Source organism: Macrosteles quadrilineatus, unplaced genomic scaffold, assembly GCF_028750875.1.
Source record: "Macrosteles quadrilineatus isolate MER2022 unplaced genomic scaffold, UCM_ALF_1.0 Scaffold_9__3_contigs__length_116548681, whole genome shotgun sequence".
In the NCBI taxonomy this organism is placed as follows: Eukaryota; Metazoa; Arthropoda; class Insecta; order Hemiptera; family Cicadellidae; genus Macrosteles; species Macrosteles quadrilineatus.
The window spans coordinates 113,421,693-113,444,049 of NW_026542602.1; the positions used below are offsets into that span (position 1 = coordinate 113,421,693).

A 22,357-nucleotide genomic window follows, 5' to 3' on the forward strand; every position below is an offset into this window, starting at 1 on the left:
TTGGTCAATAATTTTGCATTGCGATTGCAACAATGTTACAACTCTTAGTTTGAGGAATCACTGCGTTTTATTCCTTTATGTGGCATGGTAAGACCTATTTCTAGTACCGATATAAATTTACTTTGCCAACTTTTTAAGAAAGCCAAACTGTTAGGATGACTTATTGGAAGCTGTAGCGTCTTTCATAAAAATAGGACTTAAGACTGTAAAGGAAGTCTGTGAGTGGCTCATTCAACTAAATTCTTCTTAACTAAAAAAATTGCAACATCTGGTTCATATAGATGGAATGTCTTATTTCACTATCCAAGCTCAATTGTAGCACTCATCTTAACCGTAGAGTTATTAACAGCCTCCAATACAGATCAATTGCTTGTTTAAAAGAATTAATTCCTTATCCATGATTTACCATTGTTGAAGTTCTGTGACAAACCTGTTCCCTTTTTGTGTGGTATAACAATTTACTTTTCATTTTAATTGAGTGAGTTTTCATTTGTGGTGAGTCAGTAGCACGGCGGACTAAGAATCCACAGCGATGTTATGGGTTGGCGTCCTGCATATTATTGAACTTGATCAGTGCAATTGGTTCTTGCACTTTACCCGCTCACCACTCGTTTTGCTTACGGCCCAAGTGGATGTGACGTACCTGTTCCGAGTCACGTATATGCAGCCTAGTCGAGCTGCCGTAAGGTATCTCCTCGCCATCTGGCAGTGATATGCTAGGAGGCAGGTCCAGTTCTAGGTCTGTGTGTACAGAGTGCAGCCGGATCTGTCGGTCCCGCTGCGCTCCTAGGTCCCTCTCCATTCCCGCCTGCACCGCCAACATCTGCAATAAAATATAAGGGATTAATTCAGGACCTTCCTACTACAATCTTTAGCAATTTTAATTATTTAATCTATGTTTTGCGTGTATAAAGAATTTTGAAGTCTCGAATCACTCTTCTACCTATATCCCCTATACACTGAAAATAACTTAAATAATTGGCTGTATGTTGTTTCAAAAATTCAATTAATTAGGTTTCAGTTTTCAATGTGATGAATTTCAATTTCAAATTGACCTATCAATATACTGTTTATAAATGATTGACGAGCTACTTCAATTGCTTTGACCGCATATAACTAATGAAGATATACTCATGAGAAATGTACAACATAAAATATCCCACATTATATTTAACAAGTTCTATTGATTTGTCTGTATCGAACATTTTACACCTATAAACCGAAATGCACAAGAACAAACTATAAAAAACCACTACAAATGCTTGAAAATGAGCTCCAACCGCGCGGACAATCCGTATCGTGTGGCCACTCTCATAAGACTACGTGTGTCATCCCCTCCAACGCGGCTTATGATCGCGCGGACAATCCGCGACATGGCGCGGACAATCCGCCCAGGCGGCTTAGGATCGCCCCGTGTGGCCACTCTCATTTGATTCAATGTGTTGTCGGACCACGCGGATCATCCGCGTGGTCCGTCCGCGCGGATGATCCGCGTCGTGTGGCCCCGGCCTTTGGACTCGGTTGTCCATTTGAGTTCGGGTTTGCGCCATATTGTATTCTAATAATAAAGACTTTTTATTTGATATGCAAATCAACCTATGCTTACATTTAAGATTTTCTTCTGACTCCTAGCGGGCCCCCCTGAGGAAGTAGCGCATCATTGAATATGTGATAAAATAGATTTTTATATTCCGTAACTTTGTACAGTACAAAGTTTTGTAGCTCTATTTTAAATATTTCAAAAAAATATTTAACCGACCCGGGACTTTTAGACACTCTGTATAACAGTTCCTTTTATTTCTAAACATACTTAGGGGAACACATCAAGTTTGTCGAGTAGGTAGTTTTTCCAACAGTATCTCTCCTTAAGGTTGTAAATTAGACTAAGGGTTTAAAGTTAAAACCAGGTCTTGTAACATAATTTCACACTGCACAACACAACCAATGCTCAAGATAGGCCTACTCAAAATATCTAAAAGAAAATATAATTGCATTCTTGCATAAAGTAGGTCTAGTAATACAAGTAAATGTATTTTTCTTTAAAACAATACCAAAGAACAACATTTCTTATCAGATGGATCTAAATAAACAGAAGTGATTCACTTTGATATTTCAAAATAAATAAATCTAAAAAAAAACTGGATAAATTATAAACCTCTCAAAATAGTTGGATCATAAATTAGTCAGATCAACAGAGTGGTTGACAAGATTGTTAGTTAAATCAGGAACAAAGCAAAAGCTTATAAAACAATCCTAAAATGAAAAGGTCTGGTGGAGACAAGGGCAAGAATTCTGACATATGATAAATTTACTTTACGCCACACTACATTATTTTGACGAACTTCCCACGCAAGGATTTAGTCCAGAAAACAGCTGTTTGCCGCCAGCTTATTCAAATGGGGTTTCATTGCGTAATACTGTTCTGCAATGAGTTTTACCGGACACCAATCAGCTGATTATACTGTATTTGCGTGGCAATGATTTGGTTATAAACAAAAACATAACCTCTCTTAGAGGTTATGACTAGTGATGTTTAGTCCTTTAGTTGGTGGAAATATATAAGGATCTGTACAAATTAAGTAGTATGGCGTAAACTATCGTACGTAACTCGTCCAAAATGTGTGTACCGGACTCGTATGGTAATCCCGTACTCGACTTCGTCTCGCACGGGAACGACCACACTCGTCCGGTAAACACTTATTTTCAGGACTAGTAACGTAATATAGGTACTATTGTGGGCCACAGGATGTTTCAACTTGGCCAGCAAATTGTTTTCTTTAAAATAATTTAAATATTTTGTTACATATACTCATTGTTCCAAAAATAGCAAGATTAATTAGCAATACAATAACTGGTAGTGGCATGTTACTGTGAATATTTTTAAAATCAACATTATGCCTATTGCATTTCTTTGAATAAAATCAATAGTCGTAGTAAAATTTTCATGATGGTCCTGAAAGATTCCAAATATATTCTATAGTAAAAATTAAGAGATTTAAACGTTGAAATTAGCTGCAACACATATGAACATTATAATATAAAATCCCAAAAAAAATTACAAATAATATAAGTCAATTCTTTCTGACTAATTGAAAAGATAGTAATTTAAAGGTTGAAAAGGGAAGACACAAAACAATTAATTGTATTTGGGGATTGGTTTATTTTATAGTGTATTGTACTGTGCAAACGAATATACAGGATATGGCTAAAAAGTAACTTGCACCCCCCTTAATTTATAAACCCTTTAAGATATTTGAAATCGCTTTGCGACAACCTTCTTAGACATGAGGGGTTACAATAATTTTGGTTATGTTAGAAAATATTTCCCTTAGGGGTAGCGGGGGTAGGGGGTAGCTCAAAATTTTCAAATGACAAGTATAGTTGAGTTTTGTATCATTTTACAGATCTTGACTAAACTAAACAATTGACATAAAGAAAACCAAAATCGGACCAATAATAACAAAATGACGCACTAAAACATTTCAAATCCAAATAACCATGAAAATTAACTTTCACCCCCCTTAACTTTTTAAACTATTTGAGATATTCAAAATTGGTTTGTGGCAACCTGTTAAGATATGAGGGGCTACAATAATGATGGTGAATTAAAAGAAAAAATTAAAGTTGGGGTGGGGTGTAGCTCAAAATTTTCAAATAGGAAGTATGCAATTCAATTCAATTCAATTCAATTCATTTATTTCCACGGTAACACCATTTTTACAAGAGGTACAATAAGTAGTAGCTATCAAACTCAAATTTAACAACAAATAAAGGCTATTCTGAATAAATTACAATAACAAGAACAAGAAAAACATATCAACAATGAAGATGGAAACCATGATAAATTTTTTAAAGCAATAACAAAACAAGACTTAACAAAACAATAAATACACGGTTTGGAATCCTCTAAGCAAGACTTACATGACAAAAACAGATATAAATACTAAAGTGACAAAAATAAATAGCTGATCGAAGGTTGAACACAGTGCCGTTAACATGATGTAGGCATTAACTACAAATTATTTACAGAGAAGAGGCGACACAGATTGGAGCGGAAAGCAGCCACGCTGGAACGGTGAAAATCCAACACTGCGCCGACCTCGTTGCCGACCCGCAAAAGGCGAGGGATAGTGCTTCGCTGTAAATATACAGTATTGTAGTGCCTCCGCTCAAACGTATCCTTGGATCTTGTGCGGACAGGAACGTGGAATGGTAATCCTCCCAAAAGCTCAGGGCAGTCGATATTTCCACTTACAATCTTCATGAGAAACAGAGCGTCCGAAATTTTCCTCCGATCTTCCAAGCAGCATAGATTAAACTGAGATCTGATGAGATTCACGGGAGCATCAAGGTAGCGATATCCCATTCTGCAGCCAAGGACCCTAATAAAACGAACTTGAACTCTCTCCAGCGAAGATATGAGTCCAGTCTGATATGGAGCCCAGACAGGAGAGTTGTATTCGAGGATGGGACGAACCAGTGCACGAAAAAGCAACACCAAGGCATTAATGGAGAGTCCTCGAGTGAAGCGGAAGAGAAAGCCCAGAGTGGAACTTGATTTGTGGCAAATTTGTTGGATATGCTCTCCTGGATGAAGTGTTGGAGTAGTTATTATGCCAAGATCTTTATACCTCCAAACTCTACGCAGAGGGTCGTCCCCAAGAAAATAGCCATGCTCATGAGTGTTCTGACTGCGAGAAAAGGACATAACGACACATTTAGAGGTGTTCAGACTCATTGAATTGTCAATGCACCAATTCATCACTGCATCTATTGATGACTGAAGACGAGTGAAGTCTTGAGCACTGGAGATCTCTAAGAAAAGTTTTGCATCATCCGCGAACAGAAGGAACTCAGAATCCAAGGTGTCGCCAATGTCATTTATAAATAAGTTGAATAGAAAGGGTCCGAGGTGAGATCCTTGTGGCACTCCAGATGGTACGTGGATGGGGTAAGAGTAAGCAGTCCCACATCTAACTTTTAAAGAGCGTCCCTGAAGGTAGGATCTGATAAACTGAAGCAGAGGTCCAACAAAGCCTAGGCCTTCAAGTTTGGCGAGGAGAAGCTTGTGACTAACCCTGTCGAACGCCTTAGCGAAGTCCAGATAGATGCAGTCGACTTGGTTGCCTCTTGAGAAGGCCGAAGCAATATAGTTTTGGAAAACGACCAAATTGCTTGTAGTAGATCTCCCAGTGCGGAAGCCATGTTGACGAGGCGAGATCAGTGTTTTAAATTCAAAATCGAGGCCATCAAGTACTAAGCTCTCAAATACCTCAAATATGGTTGAGTTTTGTATCATTTTACTGATCTTGAAAAAACTAAACAATTATCACGGATTAAATAGAAATCGGACCACTAATAACAAAATGGCAGTTAACAATTACTTTTAATAACCATTGTCTTAATAATTTTTAGCTACCATTTTATTATTAGTTATCCGATTTGTATTTTCTTTATGTTTATTGTTCTGTTTTGTCAAGACCTGTAAGATGATACCAAACTCTAACATAATTCCTATTTGACAATTTTGAGCTACCGGACCCCACTACCCCTAAGGACAAAAATTTTCAAAATTAACCATCATTATTGTAGCCCCTCATATCTAAACAGGTTCCTGCAAACCAATTTCAAATATCTCAAAAGGTTTAAAAGTTAAGGGGGGTGCAAGTTAATTTTCAGCCATCCCTCATGGTTATTTGGATTTAAAACGTTTTAGGGACCCATTTTGTTATTAGTGGTCCGATTTTGGTTTTCTTTATGTCAATTGTTTAGTTTTGCCAATACCTGTAAAATGACATCAAACTCGACTATACTTGCCGTTTGAACATTTTGAGCTACCGGTACCCCCTTACCCCTAAGAGCAAAATTTGCATAATTAACCATTATTATTGTAGCCCCTCATAACAGGTTGCTGCAAACCGATTTCAAATACCTCAAAAGGTTTAAAAGTTAAGGGGGATGCAAGTTAATTTTTAGCCAACCCTCATGGTTATTTGGATTTGAAACGTTTTAGGGCGCCATTTTGTTATTAATAGTCCAATTTTGGTTTTCTTTATGTAAACTGTTTAGTTTTGCCAAGAACTGTAAAATGATATCAAACTATACTTGCCACTTGAAAATTTTGAGCTACACCCTACCCCTGCTACCCCTTAGGGCAAATTTTTTATAATTAACCATAATTATTGTAGCCCCTCATTTCTAAGAAGGTTGCCACAGACTTGAAAGGTTAGGGGGGGGGGGGGGGACCGGGGGTCAAGTTACTTTTCAGCCACCCTGTATAGTGGGATGAGACAACACATCTTGGCATCTTGTAGTAGTTGGCATTTTATTGTTGTGTAGTGTATTCTATAGTATTGTGTAGATTTATAATGTAGTGGCAGATCACGTTATCTTGTTGTTGGTTATGGTTGGTATTGTATTGTTTTTCGTATTTAATTGTAATGTATAAATTTATTGTATTGTTTGAATTTATATGTAGAGAGAGAAAACAAAATATCTTGGTATCTAGTTGATAGTTAGTATTGTTTTTTTTTAATATTGTATTGCATTGTATAAATGTATATGTAGATTAAGGCCCCTCGCCCATTAGGCGATTTGGGTCGTACAACACTGTTTCGGAACCACAACATTCCAATAGTGAATCTTGGTATCGATGGATGGCTGGTATTGTATTGTAAGGTGTAAATGAATATGTAGGGAGAAAATAACACTGATCATGATATCCACCTTTGGTTTGTAGTTCATGGTTTTGTATTGTAATGTGTAAATGTGTATGTAGAGAGAAGAGACAACCATTATTGGTATCTAGTTGCTCGTTGGTATTGTATCGAGTAACTTTATGTGTAGCGAGAGGAAACAACAACTTTTGGTATCTGGTGGTTCGTTGGATATCGTTTAGTATTGTATTGTGATGAGTAAATGTATATGTTGAGAGAAGAGACAACAAATCATGGTATCTGATGATTGGTTGATATTTTATTTTATCCTTATGTAATGTATTGTATTGTGGAAACGTAAATGTAGTGGGAGGATGTAACACATCTTGGTATGTGGTTGTTGGTTGGTTTTGTATTGTATTGTATGTAATGTGTACTGTGTTTGAAGAAAGAGGAGACAACCAAACTTGGTATCTAGTGTTTGGAGGGTATTTTTTTATTTGAAATATATTGTACTGTCTTGATTTGTGTATAGCAGGAGGAGACAAATGTCTTGGTATCTAGTCGTTGGTTAGTATTGTTTTGTTTTGTATTGTCATGTGTAAATGTATTTGTAGGAAGAGGAGATCAAAATTGTGGTATCTGGTGGTTGGATGGATTTGTATTGTTTAGTATTGTATTGTATTGTATTGTATTGTATTGTATTGTAATGTTTTGTAATCTTTAAATGTCTATGTTGAGAGAAGAGACAGAAACTCTTGGTATCTGATGATTGATTGTTGTATTGTAATGTGCAATTGTGTATGCAGGGAGTCGAGAAAAACCAATCTTGGTAGCCAGTGGTTAGTTGGTATTGTATTTATTGGTATTGTAATGTGTAAATGTATTTGTACAGTGAGAAGACAAAAATTGTGGTTTCTGGTGGTTGGTTTGAATTTGTATTGTTTTGTATTGTGTTGTAATATGTAAAGGTATATTTTGAAAGAAGAGACACCATCTTTTGGTATCTGATGATAGGTTGATATCTTATTGTATTGTAATGTAATGTATTATACTGTATTATACTGTACTATGTAAACGTATATATGTAGTGGGAGGGGACAACACATCTTGGTATCTGGTTGTTGTTTATTGTATTGTATTGTATTGTTTTGTTTTGTATTGTGATGTGTAAATTTGTGTAAAGAGAAAACTAATCTTGGTATCCAGTTAGTTGGTATAGTATCGTTGGTATCTGGTTGTTGTTTATCATATTGTATTGTTTTGTTTTGTATTGTGATGAGTAAAAATTTGTGTTCAAAGAGAAAACTAATCTTGGTATCCAGTTAGTTGGTATAGTAGCCTATTGTTGGTATCTGGTTGTTGTTTATTGTATTGTATTGTTTTGTTTTGTATTGTGATGTGTAAATTTGTGTGCAAAGAGAGAAAACCAATCTTGGTATCAAGTTAATTGGTATAGTATTGTTTTATAAGTGGTTTTTTTTTGTATTGTAGAGAAATACACTTAGTATAATAGCAATCTCTGTTACACTATTAGTTTTATTGTAACAAGTAAATGGGTATTAAATATGGTTGGTTGGTACCGTATTGTTTTATATTGTATTGTATTGCTTATATGTATAATTAGAGAGAGGAGACAACCAATCTTTGTATTTGGTGGTGGGTTGAAATTAAATTGTGAAAATGTATGTGTATTAAAAGGAGACTACAAATCTTGGTATATAGTGTTTGGATAGTACCATTTTGAATTTTAATATATTGTATTGTGTTTTGTTGTATTGTGTTTTGTTGTATTGTGTTTTATTGTATTGTTTTTTGTTGTATTGTGTTGTGTTGTATGGTGTTGTGTTGTACTGTAGGTAATGTGTAAACGTATACATAGAGAGAAGAGTCAAGTAATATTTGTACATGGTGTGGTTGGTATAGGTTTGTATTGTATTGTATTGGTAATATGTACTGTAAATGTAGCGAGGAGACAACTAAACTTAGTATTTGGTGATTGGTTGGTATTGTATTGTGTACATTTAGATGTTGTTAGAAGGGACAAAAAATCTGGGTATCTGGTATTTGGTTGATATTATTTTATATTGTATTGTGTTGTGTTTTGTTGTATTGTACAGTTTAAATGTTTATCCAAAGATAAGAGACAAAAAATCTTGGCATCAGCTGGTTTGTATTGTGTAAATGCACACGCTGAGGAAAAAGACAATAAATCTCGGTGTCAGGTGGTTTGTATTGTGTAAATGCACACGCTGAGGAAAAAGACAATAAATCTTGGTATCGGCTGGTTTGTATTGTGTAAATGCACTTGCTGAAGAAAAAGACAATAAATCTTGGTATCAGCTGGTTTGTATTGTGTAAATGCACACGCTGAGGAAAAAGACAACAAATCTTGGTATCAGCTGGTTTCTATTGTGTAAATTCACACGCTGAGGAAAAAGACAGTTAGCCTAATCTTGGTATCAGCTGTTTTCTATTGTGTAAATGCACACGCTGAGGAAAAAGACAATAAATCTCAGTATCAGGTGGTTTGTATTGTGTAAATGCACATGGTGAGGAAAAAGACAATAAATCTTGGTATCAGCTGGTTTGTAATGTGTAAATTCACACGCTGAGGAAAAGACAACAAATCTCGGTATCAGCTGGTTTGTATTGTGTAAATGCACACGCTGAGGAAAGACAATAAATCTTGGTATCAGCTGGTTTGTATTGTGTAAATGCACACTCTGAGGAAAAAGACAATAAATCTTGGTATCAGCTGGTTTGTATTGTGTAAATGCACATGCTCAGGGAAAAGGCAAAAAGTTTCGGTATCAGGTCGTTGGCTGGTATTGTGTATTGTTAAGTGAATATAGTGTGAATAGAAAAAAACTCTTGGTGGTATCTAGTAGGTATATCTTGTACTGTATGTTAGATGTACTTTATATATTAATTTGGGTGTAAATGCACATGCTGAGGAAAAAGACAACAAATCTTGGAATCAGCTGGTTTGTATTGTGTAAATTCACACACTGAGGAAAAAGACAACAAATGTTGGAATCAGCTGGTTCCTGGTTTGTATTGTGTAAATGCACATTCTGAGGAAAGAGACAATAAATTTCGGTATCAGGTGGTTGGCTGGTATTGTGTATTGTTAAGTGAATATGTATAGTATGAATAGAAAACAACTCTTGGTGGTATCTAGTAGGTATATCTTGTACTGTACGTTAGATGTATTTTAATAAGTAGACGGGGTATACAATAGATCTCGAATTCTTTGTATCTAGTGGTTGGTTGGCGGGTTTGTAGTTAATGAAAGTAATATCAAATCAGAACAGCTGCAGTAAATTATAGATGTAGAGTATATGTATATTTTATTTCACGATGTCATGACACTAACTAAAAAAAAAACAGGACTCGCCTGGCACCCTCCATGACTTGGCATGATTATCTACGCCTGCCTTTTTTATGTATTGCTCTATAGTGTGTGTCTGCTGCAGTGGTGTATACTGTACATGTATACGCAGAGTGAACAGACAGCCGGTGGTATCGGATGGATGGTTGGTATTGGCTAACATTTTGGTTGGCAGAGGCTCGCCTCACGCCGTGTTGGCGTTGGCAAGACTACTGCTGGTGTCACGTGTTTCCCTACTTTCGGCAATACCCTTCGCCTACAAATACCGCCATCTCTTATTTTAACCCGACTTACCGCCACAATTAACTCCGCCATTTGTAGACCGATATATCCGCTTTCATTCTGTTACGGTACCTATTGTCACAAAATGGCTAATTTTTTTGTCAATAACATAGGCTAAATCAATAATGGTTAATCGCGAGAAACTACAGTAGGGCCTACAAGTCAAAGAAATAATAGGAAAGTTTTGCTTGTCGATGCAAATTATAATTTACAGGATCAATGGACTACCCAAATTCTCAAACTTAGCACCACTTAGACAAAAATATATAGAACAAAGGTATTGTGCAAAAATATGTTTAGACCATTGGAATATTACATACCTATGCCTGCAAAATGGATTATGTAGTACCTATCAGTAGTATCGCAAATAAATCACGATTTCGAGGTCATGTAAAAATGTTCTTCCAAAGAGTGAAAGTTCAGAATCCAACCAACAAACATGTACAATTAATGAGCAAGAAATTTCTGAAGCAAATTAAAGATATTTTCTGAGACCCCAAGATATCCATGTCCGAAGACACGAGTGATTGGCGGCTATGTGAGGGGTGAGGAAGGGAGGGGGGCTGACATAGTGAAAACAGAAATACCGCGACGCGCCAAACGACATCGCGGCCGCGGCAAATGAAATAAGATGTGCGAGTGCGACTGCGACTATTTTTTGACGTACTCTCTTCGGCCTTGCGATTGCACGCGCTGCGCTGCGACGTTGCCACTTTGTGCACCTCTGACCACTTGGCAACACCGCACACACTCGCACGCACATACACACGTCGTCCACGCTGTATTTATAGACCAATCTGTTACAATTGCTGACCCCTGTTGTACCCTCGGATCGGATGGTTACCTGCGGAAATTAATGAGACTACATAATTGCGCGTGGGCGATTTTAATATTCAGGCCAAATATGCGTCTGAGATGATGATGCGTCTGACGATGGTCTGATTTCAACTTCAACTTAGGTTCTGTGGGTGAAAACGGTAGCACTAAAAGGGACCAGACAAAACAAATGTCAACATAACATGTAAAAGATATTTTTTACAAATTAAAAGCAATACCATATTTTCAAATTTTGTATAACTGTACCTGTAGCCTATTAGAAAACTGTATATAGCCTACACGTTTCAAAATAAATTGAATTAAGTCCCAAAAGTGTTTGTTGGTTGTATCGGGACCTCCGTTTTTATGTTAAAAACACTTAAAACCTATTCGCAAATGTTTTGTTCTATAACATATAGGTGAGCAATTAGGTATTACTGCATTTTAAGATATGCAAAATAAACTAAACATACCAGATGAAATAATAAAAAGATTTCAATATAAAATCAGAAGATAAAGATGAAACTGTAACCTGTCAAGTTTTATATCAGACAGTTAAAGAGAAAATAGAAGAAAACTATGTGTTGTTCTCGCCAGTGTTAAAATGAAACCCAGTCTGCACTCTACAGCCTCGAATGCAACCAACGGAGCATACGATCTCAAGGCCCTATAGACCCACCCGTACTGTACGTACAGTGTACAATGTACACACCATACAATAGTCGGTCAGTCGGTCTATCGGTAGCCTACATTTTACTATAGTGATGGCACACACAGTGATCGCACTATCTTTGAATTCCTACCCCTACCAGTGATCGCAAACACAGTGATCGCACTATCGTTGAATTCCTACCAGTAATCAAAAACACAGTGATCGCACTATCGTTGAATTCCTACCAGTAATCAAAAACACAGTGATCGCACTATCGTTGAATTCCTACCAGTAATGGCAAGCACAGTGATCGCACTATCGTTGAATTCCTAACAGTGATCGCACTATCGTTGAATTCCTACCAGTAATCGCAAACATAGTGATCGCACTATCTTTGAATTCCTACCATTAATCGCAAACACAGTGATCGCACTATCGTTGAATTCCTACCAGTAATCGCAAACACAGTGATCGCACTATCGTTGAATTCCTACCATTAATCGCAAACACAGTGATCGCACTATCGTTGAATTTTACTAAAGTGAACTCATCAACCTATCTTTAAATTAACAAGTACAGTAATCACAAACATTATTACGTCGGTAGTTCCACTTTTATCCGTCCGTAGACTAATTACTTTCCTTCAGGCGAGAACAATGACGGCGTAAGTCTTGACCTGTTTACATAGCACAAGGGTTGAAGGGATCAAAAGAAGCCGAAGGAAGAATAGATCAAAGAGGGCTGCTGAGTGTAAGTAGTAAGTAGTGTCCTCAGCGGAGCTCACTCGAGCATAATTAGTGGGGAAAGCCTCGACAATGTTAAGCCCTTCTAAACTATGCATTACCACTAGACACTGGGTTACGTTCCATGTTTGATCTTCACTCCTGCTTTATAGCACCAGGCTTAGCGTGGTCTCTTTACATGTAGGCCTACGTGTATGAATATCAAGCTTTTGTGTGTTTTACTTGTTTTGTGCTGGGATTGTTTGGAGTTTGTCGATGTAGAAGGCGATATGTTTTGACTTAATACAGTAAATATGATAGTGTATGGTGTAAATTAGAGGTTTTAACATTTGACAACGGAATATAAGAGTCCACCTAATGTTATACAGCAATACTTAACCATGCCAGTTGAGCAAATGATCGGTTAGTGTCAATTTCTCTAATGCAGAGAAATGTCTCACCACCCTGAGAGATCTATACTTTTTGGGGTTCCATATAGGCGAACCTACAGTCACGAAATTATCATACATTAAGTTAGTGGCGATTGACAGAATCGACCAACAGCACAGGAGTGTCTCCTGAATAGGAGTCCTACGCTCCTCTATCTCGCCGGAGGCAAAACGTAACATTAGGTAGTCCTATTAAAGTATTGTGCAATACAATTAATTCTCAAATTTTGAATATTCCTCACAAGAAGGCAACCACGGCAAAAATTACCCAACGAAAATAGGCATGCAATTCACACATACAACGCCTCAAATTTAACAGTATTTTACGAAACTACAAATCGATCGAAGGGGAAAAGAGAACCCTCGCATAAAGACGGTGACACACTATCGATCTTTTCCCCGAACAAGACCCCGAACCGAGCAGGGAGAAGGGAGAAGGGAGGTCGAAGGGAGGATGTTCGATAGTGTGTCACGGGTCCGTACACCGATCAAGACGCCGAACAAGACATCAGGCCGAGCAGGGAGACGAGCGCTCTCGAGGCGGTTTTTGGCGAAAGATCAAAGAAAAGATCGGTCCGATGTACGGTCCGATGTACGATAGTGTGTCACGGTACATTTTTGCCCCGTACATCGTCGCGAGCGCCGCACCGAGCGGCCGCCTGCGCTAGCATTGATAGTTCTGATTTAATATGGCAATTAAACTCTTTAATTGGTAAAATAAATAAATGTTGGGTAATATGTTGCCGTTATATATTATAATCATTTAAGATGTAATGTTTGTGGTTTGTTTGGTAAAGGTTGAAAGTGTAGAAACCGTTAAATCAATTATATCAATAATATTAAGGTTGAATTAAGTAATTGATGTTGACTTAAATTCTTTCAAAAATAATATAAACATTAATATTATTAAAGGCAATTAAAATGATCATTCTGTAACGTTATTTTAATGAATAAAACCAATAGAAATCAATAGATATAACTAAGCATCCTTTCTAGAATATTTTATTTTTGAGACAAGTCTTCAAAATGCGACTTTTAACAATAATTTTTATGTTATAGAAACTTTTTATAGAAACTTTCAATGCACCCCCCCCCTCCCACTTCCACGGCACTGCCTCCGCGCTCTCACTCGCACACACTCTCTATCTCTCTCCAAACTTCCTTTTGCCGCGCTCGGTAGAATTCGTCTGGTCCTGGTCATGTTCGGGGAAATGTTCGGAGTAAAATTTTGCTGATATTTATCTCCCTTCTCCCTTCTCCCTGCTCGGTTCGGGGTCTTGATCGGGGAAAAGATCGATAGTGTGTCACCGCCTTTAAACGTACAATCTTTCATGCCGGCTACGATAAAAGTAAGGGCGCGTAAAAAATGATGGGATATATTTCGGCGGGTATAAAGGACATGTCTGGTGGGGGGGTTAGGGGGTAGCCCTGCAAGTGTTACGAGTGAAAGTGAAGTGTGGGAGAAGGGGGGAGGGGGCAGACGATATCGATTTTGGCGGGTCGGCCACTGTACCCTGCCCAGACAATACCCGCGCTACGCTTACACCGCTTACATCGCACTTGTCGGCGTTTTACAGAATTTACAAAAATAGAAAAAGGTGCAATGTGAAATCAACCTTTGTAACCTCAAGTATTGTAGATAGGTCTACTTGAGGAAGGTGACACTTCAAAAAGACACACTTCTACACAGTACATACTCAGGTATAACCCTCCTATTTACCAGATAGTTTTCTGGTGATCGTATTGAATTGCTTTGTTTCAATACTCACAGGTTAATATAATTAGAGTATTAATTAATAGCTTATAGAGAAAGGACATCTCGCTCAGATTCGAGCCATCGGCCTTACATTTGACGGTGAACCGTATAACAACCATCGATGTATAATAACTCTACATACATCGAGGAGTTATTATACATCGATGATAACAGCTCAGCTATCTGCACAATTAAAAACAAAATACAAACACACAGATCGTGTACTTTCATCGGTGAGTAAAACCAATAGTTTTCCCCTGCAGAGGCCAAGTGGCGGCAACGGCAAGAACGTGAAGGGTGAGAGGCGAGGTCCCTGATTGGTCGAGAGCTAGTAAAACAGGAGTAATGCTGCGGTAAAATTGGAAACCGAGCACTGCGGCGCGCCACTCCTCGCTTTTTATTTTCCCAATGAACGAAACCCCAAATTGGTATATGGGTTTCCTTTATCCTCTGGAATGAAAAACCCCCACGTGATTATTTCCGTCCCGACCTCTGTAAGGTGATTGGTTCTCAAGGCGGTTTACATCCCTTCGAAAAGTGTACCTGAAATAGTAGTGAAGATTGGATGAATTCGAAATAGGTAAATGTTGACGTAGTTTTTATGTACCGTACCGGGTTTTTTTAAAATAAAAATGTGTAAATAAGCTTGATGTACGTTTACGGTGGTGGAACTCTTAAAATAAAGAATCGATACAAATGGATTGATAAATTAAATCAACAATCAAAACCCCAATATGCATGTATATAGTGAGAGTAGGTACATCCACAATGTCACAAACATCGATATAGACGGTCACAACGAGGCCACGCCAAGTGACACGTCGCAGGCTATAGTGACTATGTTCGCCCGCTAGGACATCAATCCGTCTGCGAGTTTTATTATAACTTTACGACTTAGTAGAGAAGGAGAGCGCCGAAACATGTTTATATGTTTTAATTGCTCGTTTATAAGAAGGCGACAACATCTACCAAAGTTATTCTGGTTTAATACACGCTCGAAACCGTAAACACCTTTGATTTTCAGTTTAATAGCTTTCAAACTGTCTGGAATAGAGATGTTGACGATTTTACCAACATCTGAGAGATAAATCATTTTCTGAATTCCTTAAGCTTTGATTGCAAAACATAAGCTAAAAAAATACCATGCGCTAATTGCGTGATAAGTTATTTATAATTGTATTTTTTTAAATTTCGTAGTGCTTATCTTTGAATATTTAAAATAAATTGGAAATATACTTGCAACGAGCATAAGAATTGTACTTTAGTGGTACTATCTGTTTTGTTTTTACGTACTGCATCCAGTTTGGTTTGTAGGCATAATCAAAGCACACTTTTGCACCTATAATATAACAACGATGTAGAAATCATTTGATTATCGTTATAATCTACATCGATTTTTTATTTTGAACATTCTAATGCTTAATTCGTTTGCATTTCACACAACAGAGAGATGTACTTTACCGGTACTGTTTTTCTTCACAAAAATTAATTTATACGTACAATGCAACTTGACAAGTTGAAAATTTCTGTTTGCTTTCTTCATTCGGAACGCAATTCTAAATTTCAAAAATAACTGGTGTACCAAATTGGAAACAGTCAGTTGAACGTTGAACAAACCGAGACGGTATGTTGGTCCCGTCATCGTCGCGAGAGGCAGAGGTAGCCAAGTTTACGCGCCGAATACGCTGCTGCCGCGATCCACGCGTGCCTTCCCTCGCGTCGCGGCGCTTTTGGCGGGAAACGACGGAGAAAATAAACAATCACATGGCAAGAATACCGGGAGAGAGTACTGAATACTTGAATACGTTAAACAATTGCTTAGACTACAGACTACACAAATTTGTGTCCCTTGAGGTTTAAATTGTCTAATATTATTCAAAAACATTTAAAAACACTGAGAGGTAAAAACTAGTTTTATTGAAACTAGACCAATGTGAACTTGTTAATTGGGCTTTGTAAATGGTTCAAGGTAGCAAGACGATCATTCCATTCATGCAATAGGTACTCATTCTTCATTCATACTTTCACAATACACGCCTTGGTGTGTCGGCGACCTATGAATCTAATGTAGTCTAAATCTATAATTATTGATTTAGAAGTTGGAATAAGATGATGACTCCTTTACATTAACCTATGCTTACCATTGTTAAGACCAACTTTCTGCACGTTCAAATCAACGAATGATTAATTGACTTACCATCTCAAACCCATTTACCATAATCTTTGTTTCGTCTTACCACCGTTCTGTAGACAACGTTTGCAAAAACATATAAATAGTGCTCCAAGATAAAATACGACGAACAAATGTTCTGAAACAATAAAAAAATGTAAGTCACACTATCGTAAGCCAAGTGAGAGAGTTTCTTACGCTCCTTTCAAACTCTACACTAACTTTTGGCTATAACTCAATAAGTGTCGCAAGAAAAACAAGACAAATATCTGGCGAGGAAGGAAAAAGACTCAAGAACGCCAAAGTTGTCAGCATATCAGTGAAAGTTGTCGCGACAGTATCGATCTGAGAGACCAGACAATCCTGTGAAGACGCTGATAACAAAGATCACATGTTTTCTCCCTCTTTACACATTTCCTTGGCATCCATAGTTTCCTTAAAGATCTCTACACTCAAATGCCTATGTGCCATTTCGATGGATCAAGCTACCCACGATGCATATTGCAAACGTAAAGCAACCGACTTGATTGATTTATGTACTTAATGTATTCGCTGTGGTTGTGTATCGGTAAACCTGGACAGTTTTACCGACCATTTCACTTTAGGAGGTGTATGAAGTGGTCTACAAAACGCACAAATGTCCAACGAGTAATTTGTCTTGCAGCGGTTTTGGTGGTGGTTAGATGTGGTTAGATGAAGAACTCTATGAAAGAATTTACTTCGCTGTTATAAAACTGTCATATATGTAAACAAAATGTATACATTATCTATCAGGTAAACCTCTAAGAGATGGGCATTATAATTTATTCAACATTTCGTGTACTAAACATTTAGCATGAAGCATCATGATACTACATAAGCACAGTAGGGCAGAAGAGATCAGTAGGTCTATTTTCAAGAGCCTCTTCTGGACAGCAAGCTTCAAAATGACTGGTAATCATCGAACAAATGGTAAATGTGAAACTACCATCACCTAACATGAAATATATAGATAACACACGAAATAAAATTAAAATAATACCCTTGTACTTGCAATATTCAAGGAGAAGAGTCTCACCACTGGTAGTTCTAAGGGCCGTCGATGTCCTGACATGCACTGCACTGGTCTTCCTTCAGACTGATTCCTTCAACGGCCTTTCCCACCCGCGCGGTCTACAACTACAAGTTGTCGACAAGTTTTTAATCCCAGCCTGTCATTCATCCATCACCGCTATATTGTAGGGGTGCAACGCGCAGTCAGGGGTGGTCAAGGGGTACAAATCGGTTCGGGGTTTGATTTCAAACGGACAATTGTTTCAAAACCTCCGACCAGGGGCGGCGTATTCATATGCGTAAGTTAATGAGGCTCCATTAGGCGTTCGAATAAATATTGGATTTCACCGGAGGGGAAACGGTTGAAGTTCAACTGAAATTTGAAGTCGAAGCGATCCTTTGTGAAATGAAAGCAATGCTATTGCGTGATAGTTGTGAACACTAAGATTTGTTTGAGAATATCCGCGAGATGGGTGTATGGACCACGATGCTGTAGTAGTGTGTGTGTGTGCGTGTACGGCCTTGAGTCAGCCATTAAGCGCACGTGGTCGTGGAATAGCGCGTGTAGATGTGGAAGGCACGACCGAGACTCCTCTATCCCCCGGCCGCGGGCGTTGCGAAATAACCGACCAGCCTAGCCTAGACCACTCTAGCTCATAGCACAGCGCAGTCTTGAGATACAACACGACCACAAACCCACAAGACAACTAGTCCTCGTGTATTCGCTGAGAATCGCCTCTAGACATGAAAAGCACATGAATGTAGAGCTCTAGACATGAATGTTCAGAGAGCTAGTATTTATTGCAAAACAACCAGCCAGACTAGCATTGCCTTTGATCCCTCGGTGTCAAATGTGACAATTCACAAACAAATATGAACTTTACAACTGAAACTTGAAAATTAGCGCGGTATTGAGACACAACACGCCTTAAAGATACAGACACCAACAACCAGCAGAATTTGTTTTCTAACTGAACGATTGATTACTCCATGATGTGCTATATCCTTTTGGATTATCTGAATTTAAAATGTTCAATATATAAACAGCTTTTCAATAGTAACTATTCATTTTTTTTATTTTACCAATTTAAAAACTAACACAACTAAATTGATTTGTTCACCTACTGTGCACCATTTGCAACAAATTATACAAGAATGTAGTGCAAGGTGTCAGGCAGGTCGATAAAACAAAAGGCAAAAATGTTGAAAGATTATTGACATTCTCATAATAGCAAAGTATTATGACATTCCTACAAATCATTTCTCAAGAACATCCAAGCAGAAATAACGTATAGTAACAAATAATTGACAAACCAGATTAAGCAAAAGTTCAGTAAAGCTTTACCAAAGCTCATACAAAAAGTAGAAAACAATTCAAACAAATAATATACTAACCGTTTGTCATGTAATAATCCACAAGAAATAAATCCAGCGGTAAAATAATTCGACTGTTTCATAAATGACAACCACCCGTAACGTTAGGATGCCACTGTCAAATGATCAATGCAACAGCGACAGCCTTATCTTCAGTTAATTGTCTGTTGTTCAAGCAGGAATTGTATATAAGGAGCAATTAAGCACATGTAGATAACAAGAGCATAATAATTCATCCGACAACTATTAGTTATTGCACCCTGTCGGCTGCAATACCTACTTATACCGTTGTAGGTGGTGCGGTAGTTACATTAGTGAACTAGACTGTGTGGACCACGTATCGCTGAATAGTGAATAGGCTGATAGATAGAATAGTTTACCGTATCCCCCTTATTTTGTGCCTCTTAAAGAGTCCTTCTAAAACTATGATGGTTGGTATCGAAAAACATTCTGGTTTTACAACAATACCCTAGGTTTGGTTTTGGTAACAAGTTGGGAGAGAAAAACTGTACCGTACAGTACTTTTCTGTCGGTAGCTTAACCTAATTGTGTTTTTTCTAATACAACACATACGTTTGCAGTTTGTGAGGAGTATTACCATCGTTTTAATGTAGTTGTTAGTGAATTTTGCGAACGTTATTTAAAAAAGATTTTCAATGGGCAAGATTCCGTTTTACTTACATAAAACTTGAATAATTGGACTTTGTCGTCAAGACTTGATTGTAACAAATTAACTTATAGGTATTTAAGACCTACTCTTTGTTAAATATTAATTGCTAAACTACAGGGCCCATGCTGCTCCGCAGCTTGAGAAATATTCAAATTTATGATTTTTGATTGAGTAATACAGTATCTTGAACTTAACTGTTTCAAACGATCGATAGCTCAAATTAAAGCTTATAATTCACTGATGATTTTGAGTCTAAAACATATAAAATGTGTTTTTTGACGATACGTCAATAGTATAGGATGAAATAAATAAATTTGCCAAATTTTATCAACTGGAGCGATTGATTTTTAATTATAGAAAAACCTTACAAAAATAACCTTTATGTGGGTTGTTCGCCTTGCGTTTGCTTGAAAATCGTCCTATTTGAATAACTAATAGGTTAAATAAAATCCGGTATTTCACCGAAGGTTTTTAGACCAAAACATATATTTATAACAGTTATAACTGGTAAAATACATCTTAAATTAAAGTAAGAATTCGAAAATAATCAAATTTATGTTTTTGGTCGAGTAATACAGTAGATAAAGTGTAAGATATGCCGATGCTTGATGTGAAATCTGTGCGTGCATACCTTCAATTTGAGATCCCAATAATGAAAATCGGTCGGGAAGAAGAGCCAAACGACCTTGGAAAAGAGACTAGTTTAATTGATGTAGGCTAATATAGGAAAAATTTAATTAATCGTGTATACGTTTGCATAGCTTCCCACTCAGAATAGCTTTTCAAATCTGACTCCCTTACCAAAATTTTAATAAGAAATAATGTATACTTCAAATTTTACAATGGAGAAGTCTAATTGAAGTATTCAAAGTCATTAGTCAGGTAACATGATGCTGTAGACTTTTCTCAGTGAATAAATACAAGGTTGTTTTGGGAACAGACAACAACGAAGATAGATCTAGATCTGGAGATGGGTAACCAAAAGCTTCGTCTAGAGAGATTAACCTGCTGTCAGAAACTAGACACAGACTACAACTACAAGCAATCCTCCCAGTCGCTGAATTGACATAACACTACATGCAACGACTCTCAGATCTAACTGTGGGTTGATAGATCGGTACAACTGCGACGACCAAGAGTTAACTGATGACCGGGGTCAGGCGAAGGTGGATTGAACCGCCACAAACATGAACTAAAAGTAAAGTTGTCATAGTTGATTAATTATTATAATCAAATACTGACCTCGAATAAATTCCGATGTTTTTAAATTGTCGAAACTGACATTGATCATTGGGATTTATTAAAATAATCATGGCTAAAGAAATAGCTGGTCTTAGAACAAGCTGTCATTTCATTTCTTCCACACTCACCGTTCACCCAGATTCACCTCGATGTGTCTATCTATTGCTATCAAATATCAACCTCGGATCTTTTACCGGCCTCTTGGCCTCTTTAAATTCTATGATCTCAGATACATAGAAATTGTGGTGTTATTCAGTTTGTTTTAGAAAATAAAGACGTATTCTATTTTAACACAACTTTACCTAAGTAATAAGGCCAATAAATCGACAAGTATAATCTGATAAATCGATGTTTATGGTTTCACTAGACTACGAAATTTAACGAATTTTACCATACAATACTACGCAATAAGTCAACGAACACAGCAAATACATTCCATTATGATAGCCAGTTTGACTTGAAGTTATAAATTCTTGTTTTCAGTGCAAAAACGAGTTGACGAACTGAGTCGCACTAATGCAACAGCCAATATTACCTTTAAAATAACCATGACACAATCACAGCTTAGACTTGTAAGAAAGTGTATGGATTATTTGCAAATGAACCTTGCTCTCTGTCTTTTAATATCACCTTTGAATATTAGATTTTCGACGCCGACACACCAGAGCTCTTACTTTGTGACGAAGATGAGCAAATAGTTAGTGTTGATTAAGATTAAGCTGGTAATCTGGTAAGCTGGTTTAATCTTCTGGTAAAAATCTGATCAAGGACAGCTGGGTTAAGTTTGGAAAAACGATTTTGACTTCTCGGGATCGAACCGTAACATTCTAATTACCTGGCAAGCTGTGTATCAACTCTGCCTAGACAATGATCCGTAAAGTGTACTTTTTATTCCATGTTAAAACAGCAAAAATCCTTAAAAGTGGTTAAATTAACCATAAACAATAGGTTATAAAATTAAAGAACTAGAGAGACATTTGCTAAGAATCACTACCTAGGCATATGTTGTACTGTATAATCCCTCCACAAGCCAGTAAGATTCAAAACGGCCAGACGTGAGCCACGTATCAATTGCAAAACACGTAAACTCGTCGATAAATCACCTACATATTTGCTTAATCCTGTTTGTTGCCTCAACGCCA

At 37.3% G+C, this 22,357-nt stretch overlaps 1 protein-coding gene across 1 annotated transcript in view; it reads right to left on the minus strand.

The window, feature by feature from the left end:
- The window catches only part of LOC129003743 (protein TMEPAI-like), a 41,151-nt gene that overhangs the window by 12,686 nt on the left and 6,108 nt on the right, over positions 1 to 22,357 (minus strand). Inside the window, exon 2 of the mRNA XM_054432039.1 lies at positions 644 to 823. Coding sequence (XP_054288014.1) covers positions 644 to 823 — 180 coding nt within the window. The remainder of the gene's footprint in view (positions 1 to 643; positions 824 to 22,357) is intronic.